The sequence below is a fragment of the Lontra canadensis genome, unplaced genomic scaffold, assembly GCF_010015895.1.
Source record: "Lontra canadensis isolate GAN:19392208 unplaced genomic scaffold, GSC_riverotter_1.0 scaffold242, whole genome shotgun sequence".
NCBI classification, from domain to species: Eukaryota; Metazoa; Chordata; class Mammalia; order Carnivora; family Mustelidae; genus Lontra; species Lontra canadensis.
In genome coordinates this window covers 234,321-246,640 of record NW_022631236.1, presented here as the reverse complement: position 1 = coordinate 246,640, position 12,320 = coordinate 234,321, and the positions used below count along the sequence as shown (strand labels likewise).

Here is a 12,320-nt window from a genome sequence, read left to right as displayed (position 1 = left end):
ACAGCCTTAAGCCCCATATGGCTCTAGAGCCCACACCCTTAACCACTTCTCTCTTCCACCTTCAGAAGTGAATCCTGAAGGTACAGCAAAGAGAATAGGGCCATGAAATTCATCTTTGAAAATAAGCGCTTAGTAATTTATGTGGAAAATATCATGGGCCAGCATAATCCACTCCCTGCTAGAGGAGGTAGAGGCAGGGAGAGAAAGAAACCTGGAAAGCCGTAATCTTGACATTAATCCAGGAAGCGAGTGAATTTGAATATGAGCTTTTCATATCTTATAAACAGGCCAAGTCAGCAGAGAGCTATTTTTAGCTCTGAGTTATGAGATACAATCACATGGGCAGGTGGCCTACATTTTCAGTTTTATAATTGGTGAGAAGTTTTGCAATCTAAGTGACAATGACATCCTACCAACCATGTTTGGAAAAGGCGACCACAGTCCTACAGATTCTGAGCCTGCTGAGCAGGAGAACTGGCTTGTGTTGTGGAGGGGGAGACGGGAAATCTGGGTGGATCCTTGACACGGCCACTCTAGCAACATGACTTAGGTAGAACTACTCAAGGCTTTTGTACCTGTTTCCTTATCTGAGAGACAGAAGATGGTGCAGAGGTCCAGGTACAGGAAAAGACATGTAGAGGCTCCAAAATATAAGGTTTAAATTCTGGTTCTACCACTTACTGTCTGTGTACCTGAGCCTCAGTTTTGCTATCTGTCAAATGGGAAATTTAATTCACCACTCACCCATTTGTTGTGAACTTTAAGGAGATAATGTACATTGAATTATAGAAAACAAATCTGGTGTGATAAAGGTGCTCGATAAAATGATAATTCCCTTTCCTTGAAGGTTCAATCATCTATCCATTCAGTAAGCATCATTGAACACCTGCTATGTGCCAGGTACTAAGCTAGGTACTAGGGACACAAAGGTGAAGATGACAGAGTGCCTATCCTCAAACACCTTATCATTTATTAGAATATGCTCCTCCAGGTGGATGACCTTTAGTAAGTGACCTCATGTCTCCGAGGCTTGGTTTTATCAACCATAAAATTAGGATACTGAATTCAATGCTAAGAAATTAAGTGTGAGAAATAAAAGTGACAATGCGCAGCAGATTATATATGCCTAGCACCCTGGAAACCTTTAGGGAAGACTTGTTGGAGGGAGGTAATGGCCCCTAAAGCTCTTTACATCTCCAGGAAATGTGAAAGTTGTGTGCACTCAACTCAGGGCTATTATTTTCTGTTTATTCAGAAAACAAGTCTGCCTCACATCAGTCAGAAGGACTAAAATTAACCACTTGGGAAATAGCAGATGTTGGCAAGGATGTGGAGAAAGGGGAACCCTCTTACACAATTGGTGGGAATGCAAGCTCAAAGGTAATCCACTCTGGAAAACAGTATGGAGCTAACTCAAAAAAACTAAAAATAGAGCTACCCGATGGGCCAGCAATTGCACTACTGGGTATTTACCCCAAAGAGACAAATGTAGTGATCCAAAGGGGCACCTACACCCCAGTGTTCATAGCAGCAATGTCCACAACTATGGAAAGAACCCAGATGTCCATCGATAGATGAATGGATAAAGAAGATGGGGAATATATATATATCTACATGCACACACACACACACACACACATATATACACACACAATGGAATACTACTCAGCCATCAAAAAAATGAGATCTTGCTATTTGCAACAATGTGGATGGAACTAGAGGGTATTAAGCTAAGTGAAGTAAGTCAATCAGAGAAAGACAATTATCATATAATTTTACTCATATGTGGAATTTAAGAAGCAAAACAGAGGATCATAGGGGAAGAGAGGAAAAAATAAAACAAGACGAAATCAGAGAGGGAGACAAACCATGAGAGACCGTTAATCACAGGAAATAAACTGAGGGTTGCCGGAGGGAAGGGGGGCGATGGAGTAACTGGGTGATGGACATTAAGGAGGGCACGTGATGTAATGAGCCCTGGATGTTACATAAGATTGACGAATAACAGACCTGTGCCTCTGAAGCCATTAATACATTATATGTTATTAATTGAATTTAAATAAAATAAACAAAGTTTCACTGAAAAAAAAGAAAAAAAGTCTGGAGATTTAGGATTTTATCTCTGAAACTGTGAGCAACACAAAGCATGATCCCAAAGAAGGTAAAACAATATTATCTGGCCATAATAAGTTTGCAGAATTAAGAGCAGATGAGAAGACCTCTTAGATCATCTTTTCTAGGAAGCAGGCTCTGAGACTGAGATTTGCATGCAGGTGGCTCACCAGGGGTTGCTCTCGGGATTAGCCCCGGTGAAGGAGAGATGGTGGCGAGACCAGACACGAGGGCTTCAGCCTATCCTTTGGGGAACTTGAGCTGGGGTAGATCTCAGGAATCATCTCAAAGAGAAAAGACAAGGGGCCAGGCTTTTGTATCCTTCACTGGCCAGTCTTGGTTGCAGGTTACCTTGGAAGAAGGGGCTCCCTAAAGACAATTAGTAGGGTCCACCTGTCACGCAGGTATAAAGCAACCACTATCAAAAGAGAGAACCAATACTGTGTTCATAAGGACAAAGAGTAATCCTATCAATATCCAGGAAGAAGCAAAAGTCGGTGTTTGCAAGCACGATATGGGAACTGGCCAGTGGCCAGGGCAGCTGTGGTGTGCGTGAGGGTCTGCAGTGGTGGACCATGGCTCAAGATCTGGCTCAGCCACATCTTGGACACGAGACCACTTCCCCTCCCAGGGCCTCAACTTCCTCATTTGCAACATGTGATGGTAGAACAAAAATAGCCCTGAGGTCCTCCCATCTCTATACCAATAATTCTAGATCATAATCAGCATCGTTAGCAAGAAAACATGATTATAATGGATGATTTGGTCATTACCTTGCTTTCTGCTGGTAAGATAAATCTTATGGCTATGCTTTCTCAGCAGTGTTCATTTTCCTACTAACGTCCTAGTTAAAATGCTTAAGATTTCCCTTGAATTATTGAGGGTTTTATTTCTTGTTCTTTTAACATTTTACATTTCTACTCTAGTTTTTAATTTATTGAGGCTGGCATCTTGTCTCTTGTCCACTCTATGGTCCCCAGTGGAGTGTTCCTCACTTGCTAGATATATCAGTTGTGTTTCAGTACAGACGAATTCTGGCTACCATAAAGGGGGAAAAGGAGGTAATTAAAAGAATATGAGGTTCACAGAATCAATGGACAAAAGGGCAAAAGGCAGGAACTGGGAGCATTGGAGGACTAAGGAACAGAAGTCAGTGGTAAAGAAACTATATCCTATCTGAAATAGCCCAACCAGAATCCCATCATGGGAGCAAATGAGCCCCAAGCCTTCAGGCAGTGGATGTATCACTTGCTTCAGGTTCAAAGTTGGAGAGTGAGAACTTTTAATTGGCTGAGCTTAGGACTCTTACCTGCCCTCTGTGCACCTCTATGCATTTCTTTGCAGGAAATATCTCTATAGGGACAGAGAAGGAAAGATTCCCCTTACTTTGCCTCCCATAGCCTTGGGCAGACAAAGGGAATTCTCCCATCAACCCAGCGATTATGACATCATTCTCCAAAGGGAAAGTCTGAATTTGCCTGAAGAAAACAAATGCTTTGCCTTAACATAGGTGCATAAGCAAGACTGCTCTAAATGGTCTACACTAGTTGGGATTCCGCCTCTACTTCTGATATTTGCATAATATCTAGACCTTCCACTTTCAGTTGAGTTTGAATCTAGTTTAAATTGGAAAATCTTAACTTGAAAGAGAATGTTCTCCACAGTTGGGCACCAGCCTACAGCATTCCAAACTTACTTTCCATTACTTCTCTTCATGAATATTACATTCCAGACAAACAGAACACTTTGCTGAATACATCTGCATAGCTTCATTCTCATTTCACTGCATGTGTCTTGTCCAGAACAAGTGTTTTCATCCTTAGTGCCCACCAGCAATACCCCCCACCAGGGATCTAGTCTTTTTGCAATCTACCATAACAGTTTATCTGCATCTCTTACTGGTCTTTATAATTTGCTACATAGAATTAAAGTTATTCATATGTAGGTGCTGTCTCCACTTCAGTTTATGCTATAAAGTTCTTAAATATAGGAACTCTTTTTTAACATTCGTATTATGAAATACATCTTATACGGAATAGTACATAACAGGACACATAATAGAAAAGTACATAAAGTTCTGTGATGAAATATAGGGATGAATATAGGAACTTTGTTTCATTTTCTTTTTTTAACATTTTTATTGTGATAAAATCCCTTTTATTGTGATAAAATCTCTTTTATTGTGATTACATACATATATGTTTGTCTTACACATATGTGTGTGTATATATATATATATATAAGTGTGTGTATATATATACATATATATATATACACACACATGTGTATATATATACACACATATATTCAAAAAAGTGCATAAAACATCTAGGTTGTATTTTTTTAATTTAATTTTATTTTTTTTCAGTGTTCCAAGATTCATTGTTTATGCACCACATCCACCACCAGGCTCACCCAAACCCCAACCCTCCTCCCCTCCAAAACCCTCAGTTTGTTTCTCAGAGTCCACAGTCTCTCATGGTTTGTCTCCCCCTCCAATTTCCCCCAACTCACTTCTCTTCTCCAACTCCCAATGTCCTCCATGTTATTAAGAATATATTATTAAGATATAATATTAATATATTATTAAGAATATTCACTTACTTATGCTCCACAAGTAAGTGAAACCATATGATAATTGACTCTCTCTGCTTGACTTATTTCACTCAGCATAATCTCCTCCAGTCCCATCCATGTTGATTCAAAAGTTGGGTATTCATCCTTTCTGATAGAGGTGTAATACTCCATTGTATATATGAACCATATCTTCTTTATCCATTTGTCTGTTGAAGGGCATCTTGGCTTTTTCCACAGTTTGGCAACCGTGGCCATTGCTGCTATGACCATTGGGGTACAGATGACCCTTCTTTTCACTACATCTGTATCTTTGGGGTAAATACCCAGTAGTGCAATTGCATTCACAGGGAAGCTCTATTTTTAATTTCTTAAGGCATCTCCACACTGTTTTCCAAAGTGGCTGCACCAACTTGCATTCCCACCAACAGTGTAAGAGGGTTCCCCTTTCTCCACATCCTCTCCAACACACGTTGTTTCCTGTCTTGTTGATTTTGGCCATTCTAACTGGTGTAAGGTGGTATCTCAATGTGGTTTTGATTTGAATTTCCCCAATGGCTAATGATGAACATTTTTTCATATGTCTGATAGCCATTTGTATGTCTTCTTTGGAAAAGTGTCTGTTCATGTCTTCTGTCCATTTTTTGATGTGATTATCTGTTCTGTGTGTGTTGAGTTTGAGGAGTTCTTTATAGATCTTGGATTGTGTTTAATAATAGTTATGAAGCAAATATCAATATAGACACCATCCAAGTCAGGAATAAAGCAGAAGTATTCATTCCATGATTCTGTTTCTGTTTGTTTGTGATTTGCTTTATTTTTACCTAGCAACAGAAAAGTGGCTGAATGCATATGTGCGCCAGGACACAGGACAAAAAAGTTCATATTGACATTGTTCATCATTACCCTAAATTGGAGATAAGTAAAATCAACATGAACAATTGACTGAGAGATTCCATTTTGTGTTTTTTTATTGGGCTGTCTATCTTTTTCCCACATTTGTAAGAAGTTTGTACACACACACACACACACACAAATACATACATACACACACATGTGTAGACGCTAATTTTTTGCTGGTTAAATATACTACAGAAACTAACCTCCCTCTCCTCACCCTGACCCCACCACAAACAGACAGACAGACAGACAGACACACACACACACACACACACACACACACACACACACCACTTATGAAATAATCACAGGCCAACAACAGAAAAATCTCAGGTCATGAATAAGAGGTGAGGTTCTTGGACTTGGATCTGAGTAACTGAGTGGTGGGATCCTACAGAAGTTTTTCAGTAAAAACAGTTTGTCTATAGAGGCACAGTTGCTCTCAGAGGTCCAGGCCCTTCATCCAGCTGGATGGGAACAAGTCCTAACTGCCTGCAGAAGTAATGGACTGAGGAGTTGGTGGTCCATTGACTTGATAGCTGAGTGGTTTGCTTTTCCTACAAGCCTATGCCAACAGAGGGTCCTGCCATGTGCAATCCCATCTTCATTCCTGGTTTAAGTGGGTCCCTGTTGGTCAAAAACTCCCCATTCAGCTATGGTAATAATTTCAATGTCAGTAGCAGTACTATCATTAGGGAGAGGGTAGCATCTTTAAAAATGCTTTCCTCTCCATTATCTCCTTTGACCCTACAACATCCTTCAGGAAGGTGTGGCCTACTACTATCTCCATTTTGATGAGGAGGAAGTTGGCTCCAAGATAAGTGCCTTCGGCTGGTCTCACAATTAGTAGATGGAAGGGTTTTGACTAGAAGCTAAGTCTCCTCTTTTGGAAGTCTGGGCTCTTTCTACATTACCCCTTCAGAGCTTAGCTCAAGTTCCACTTCCTCCAAGGAGCTTTTCCTGCCCATAGGATTCTGTTTCATCTTTGAAGAGTTCTAATTATTATTTTCCATATTGCTCACTTGACCATGACCACAAATGCCTCAAATTGCCATCTATCTGGAAGCATGTGCCTTGTTTTATTGCACTGTTTGTAAGCTGCTTTCAAAGCAAGAATGGCATTGACTATGGCCTTGTTCCTTCACAGACCTCACGGCATGCCTTTCTTGCAGCTTGTGCTCAGTGCCCAGTAAACATTGGCTGCGGCTTGCTCTCTCTGTGGGCTGCAGACCCAACTCCCACTCTCAAGGCTGAAAACAAATGTGCTCTGATCCATTCATGTTCTGTAGTGTCCAGGAAGAATACCTGCCAACAAAGTTATTGAATACTGAGTCATTAATCTCAAAGTTGCTCTGCAGCAGTCACCATATATGCAGGAGCATTTGCTTTGTTGGAGTAGGAATTATATCATACAGTCTTATATTTGTTTGTATTCTGCACAATGCCTTGCCACACTGCAAGGACTTATCAGGAAAGACTGTCTGTAAATGATTTATACATGAAATAAGTTCTCTGTTGAAACTTACTAAAATATTATGGTACTTGCTCTTTCTCAGAGAATTAGGCAGGGAAGGCAAGACTACTGTTCAAATCTTGGATCCTCTTCTTAATAGTAGGCAGGTAAGCTGACTCCTCAAAACTCTGGTTTCCTCGACTGCAGAACTGAAGCACAAAAACCTTCTTTCTCGTGAACAATGAAAGTAAAAATGCAAAAATGTCTTTTGACCCATCGAGAACTTTAGACAATGTAAAGGATGAATAAGAGTCTAATAAGACTTGGGCGCCTGGGTGGCTCAGTGGGTTAAGCCGCTGCCTTCGGCTGGGGTCATGATCTCAGGGCCCTGGGATCGAGTCCCGCGTCAGGCTCTATGCTCAGCAGGGAGCCTGCTCCCTCCTCTCTCTCTGCCTGCCTCCCTGTCTACTTGTGATCTCTCTGTCAAATAAATAAATAAAATCTTAAAAAAAAAGAAAAAGTCTAATAAGACTTGGTTCTCTGAACAACAATCTGAGGGTTTTGAAGGGGCTGGGGGTGGGAGGTTGGGGGATCCAGGTGGTGGGTATTGGAGAGGGCACGGATTGCATGGAGCACTGGGTGTGGTGCAAAAATAATGAATACTGTTACACTGAAAAAATAAAAAATTAAAAAAAAAAAGACTTGGTTCTCTGTGAGTTGAAACTAGTTATACTGTGGGACTCAGGATTATCATCTACAAAATGAGAGGGTTGGTCGAGATTATTTTTAAAGGCTCTTTGAGGGCTAGAGTTATGACTCTGTAATGTTAGCTTCAATTGTCAAAGACTCCTAATATTTTCATTTTCCTTTCCCCATACATAAAGCTAAACAAATCATCTACAAATCATCTAATGCACAAAGGGAGCCTCGTATTTAGAATAATTCAATCATGAATCCTTTTTTCAAAGGGGTAATCCATCCCGATATAAATAATTGTCCTGATTGATGTGTTTTCACTCTCTTTTGGCCATTTCAGGAAGGAAGTCTTCCTGTGCCTTTACTCTCCTGAGCCATGAGCCTCACTCGCTGCCTCCCATTCATCAGACCAACCCCTCAGGGAGAAGGTGGGTGTTGTTAATAACCAAATGGGCATTTAGTCTCCGTCTGACAGATTTCCCGTGTGGAAGTGAAAAGCTCCCCACAGGAATGTGGATTCTGAAAATTAATGTCTTGCTGGCAACAAGCCGTCTCCTTCTGAGTAGCTTCTGTAAATGAATACTCGTGTAATATCAGCTTGAAATGTGTCTGATGTAGAACGGAGAGCTTGGAAGAAAGGAAGTTAAGCAATGGCTCGAAATAAAAACTTGGACTTGGATGGGGTGGAGAGAGGGAGGGAGCTCAGAAGCCAAAAGTGGGGAGCGCAAGGACAGCCAAATGAGAACCAGCACAGGCGTCTCTGCTGTATGGAATATGCATTCGTTATGCTGGCACATTTGGATACTTGATTTTGTCATCTTCACAGTTCAACCTTGATGTTGAGGTCAAATAGGTTAAATGGTTTTCTTGAGGTCCACTTGATAAGACAAGTACGGATTTTCATCCGGCTCTTGACAGAACTAGTATTCTCTTATACCCATTGGCAGTCAACTGTCACACTAGTTTGGGGAGTGACGGGGTGGGAGGCTTCAACAAGAAAGGGAAATATATAGGCATCAGGCCTTTAGGTCTCAGAAGAACCACACATGTTTCTGCCACAATGGGGTGTGGAAGCACGAAGAAACACACCCAGAAATATGCCTTACTAGGTACCATAACAACTATGATACACAAAACTGTACAATCTGATTTTTCATAGGGACTGAATGGTTTCGTGGTGAGGAAAGTTCTTGCTTGGGTTGAGGAGAGAAAGGGGTTGAGAGGAAAAGAAAGGGGAAGAAAAGGAGACTGGGAAAGGGGAGTAGAAAAGGAGGAACAGAAAGAAGATGAAAAGAAAGAAGTCAATTATGTGGATCCAGTAGGAAAAGAAGCTGAGCTCAGACCAAAATGTCCTCCCTGCTGGGATAGCTGCTCCCAGACTCGCTTCCAAGTCTGGACACCCATGAGCTCTGTGACTTCTGTAGGTCACTGAGAGGGCTCCCACATGAAGCAGATGCTGACCTTTAGTGATAGTTCTTCTGTGTGTTGCTCAGGAGGCCACCCTGCTAAAGGGGGGTGGCAAGAGGTCTAGGCTGTCAAAGCCTTGGATCCAGGAGAAGTTCCTGGTCTCACTGGGCAGCAGTGGCCATGTGTCAGAGGAAGCTTCTCCTATAGGTCAGCTTCCATTCCAAAAACTCCCTCTTCGCTCTTCTCTCCACAAGCTCCATGATCCACTCTCCTCAGACAAAGGCTGCCCCGTGCCTAATGAGCCTGATAATCTCAAAACAAATTTGATTTCTGAACTACCTGATCCAGGCCACAGAGGAGGTTTTTGCATTTAAAATATAAATTCTTGTTTTGTTGACTTTGAGCTTGATGTCATGAAATATGTAGTAACTTAGACTAACTGTGGCTACAAGCACCATCACGCCATTGATATGTGTGGTAGAAAATTAATCCCCAACACTCCACCCCCCATCCCTTACCCCCCACACACACAGACACAGACACACACACACACACATTCACAGATACCATCCAGTACACAAAACCAGAGCCAAAGTTGGACTTGGGTGTCCATCATTATTCTGTTCCTATTCAGGAAGTAAATTTCTACATTCCTTTTTATTCTTACAGCATCTAATTACAGAACATTGCAATGCAACAGGGATCTAGAGGTGAACTGAATTATTGAAAAAACAGAAGCCAAGGGGGCACAGAAAGCTATTATGTGTACTCATAATAGATTCACCAAACTTAAGGGTGCTGAGAAATCCAAGTATTTAATTCAGAAGGCAAAACTCCTCTTTCATAGCCCATAGAATAAAAAATGCTTTTTCCTCCAAACCTTCCACAAGCTTTGGTAATTATGTTAGACAAAGGCCAAAAGCATGGAACAGAGTGCAAGCTCTCTAAAGAAAGATATGTTGTTGATTTGGGTTAAAAAGGCGTCTCAATTTATCTACTGAAACTGTTGCATACAAAGGTGGCTTATTGTTTTCTATCAAAGTTGTCCCAAAACATTAATAGAAAGAGCTGAAATACACAAAGGTACTCAACCAATGGGTGAGCAGGAATGTGGGCTGGGGGTTTTGAAGGACTGAAGAGTCATCTGACTCTGGGAGCAGTGCCCTGTCCTTCGAGTTAAAACCTTCTAGAGTCATTATTGAAAATATTAAAACATCTTTTATCTGCATTAGAAATTTTAACTTTCAAACACATGGACCAAAGATGGAAACCATAATGCCATGCATTTCAACTGATAAGTGTTATATGATGAAGATGTGATCCTGAACACAAATTTTAATAGTAAGTGGAAATTTCTTCCAATTAAAAATAGGGAGGGGAAATTCAGGGGATTCAGTTTATGCTTTGATTTTTTGCTTTGAGTCATATCAAGAAACTACTGCAAGAAGGTTTTTAAATATCCAATGTCATTATTCACTAAACATAAGATTATCTCCCTGAGTGAGACATTTCCAAGTGCTGCTTTCGTGATTCTCCAAGTAGCAAAAGTAACCACACCTCAGAAGTCGTGATGGCGTTGAGGTCTGGGGGAAGGTTTATTCCTCCATCACCTGCCTACTTCCTACTCATACTTACTGACTGGGGATTAAGTTTGTTGAGTACTTTCCAGAGAGCATTTTTTACTTCTTTGTTCCTCAGGCTGTAGATCAAGGGGTTCAGCATGGGGATCACCACCGAGTAAAACACAGAAGCGATTTTGTCAGTGTCCATGGACTGGCTGGAGCTGGGCTGTAGGTACATGAAGATGATAGTTCCATAGAAGATGGTTACAGCAGTGAGGTGGGAGGCACAGGTGGAGAAGGCTTTCTTCCGTCCTTCAGCAGAACGCATCCTTTGAATGGCAATGTATATGAAGAGATAAGAGATGAGGATGACCAGGAGGGTGAAAAAGACATTGAAGCCCACGACACAGAAGACAGCCAAGTTGCTGATGCGTGTGTTGGAACATGAGAGAGCCAAGAGTGGAGGAATGTCACAGAAAAAATGATTAATCTCATGAGAAGCACAGAACGAGAGTCTAAAGGTGTTTGCTGTGTGAATGGAAGCATTGAGGAAGCCACAGACGTAGGAGCCCATAGTCAGGAGGGCACACACACCTGCTGTCATGGTGGTGCTGTAATGAAGAGGCCGGCATATGGCTGCATGGCGGTCATAGGCCATGCAGGCCAGGAGGTAGCACTCGACAGTGGCAAAACCCACAAAGAAGAAGAACTGGGCAGCACAGCCATTGTAGGAGATGACTTTGTTCCCTGACTGCAGGGCAGTCACCGTTTTAGGAGCTACAGCTGATGAGTAACCCAGGTCTACAAAGGAAAGGTTACCGAGGAAGAAATACATCGGGGTGTGGAGGTGGGGGTCAGAGTGGATGATCACCATCATCCCCCCATTCCCAACCAGAGTGATGAGGTAGATGAACAAAAATACCAGGAGGAGGGGGACCTGCAGATTAGGGTCTTCTGTTAACCCCAAGAGGATGAACTCTGTAGCTTCTGTGCTATTTTCCATTGAGGTCAACTTGAATTTCATCTGATGATTAAAGGAGAGTCCATGAAAATGGCAAGAAAGTGTAGGCTGGATAATGGGATGGTATGAAAATAGTAAACCAGTATGTGTTGACAATGTAAAAGGCACATGCAAAACCCTTCCATTATATTATAGCTTTGAACCCTACAAGGTAGGTACTGCTATACCCATTTTACAGATGAGACAGTTAAGGCTCGAGGAGCTTAATATTGACCAAAATAACCTAACCAGCAGGGGTCAAAATCAAAGGTCCTGAATCCAAAGTCCCATACATTCAGAGCTTGAATTATCCTGACTGCTTACATCATATAAAACAAATTATGAGAAGTCCAGTAGCATAGTTTTTAAGATTTTATTTATTCCATTTTTAAAAATCAAAAAGAGAGGGGCACCTGGTTGGCTCAGTCAGTTAAGCATCTACTCTTGGTTTTGGCTCAGGTCAAGATCTCAGTGTCCTGGGATTGAGCCAAGCCCAGCATCTTCAAGGCTCCCCACTCAGAGAGGAGTCTGCTTCCCCTTCCCCTCTCCCTCTGCTCCTACCCCACCTCGCACACCCTCTGTCTCTCTAAAATAAACAAATAAAAATCTTTTTCAA

General features: G+C 41.6%; 1 protein-coding gene across 1 annotated transcript; it reads right to left on the bottom strand.

The window, feature by feature from the left end:
- Positions 1 to 10,571: 10,571 nt before the first annotated feature.
- On the bottom strand, positions 10,572 to 11,725 carry LOC116862430 (olfactory receptor 5B21). Its single transcript, XM_032849702.1, has one exon. The coding sequence runs from the start codon at positions 11,705 to 11,707 to the stop codon at positions 10,757 to 10,759; it is 951 nt and encodes a 316-aa protein (XP_032705593.1). The 5' UTR covers positions 11,708 to 11,725; the 3' UTR covers positions 10,572 to 10,756.
- Positions 11,726 to 12,320: the final 595 nt, after the last annotated feature.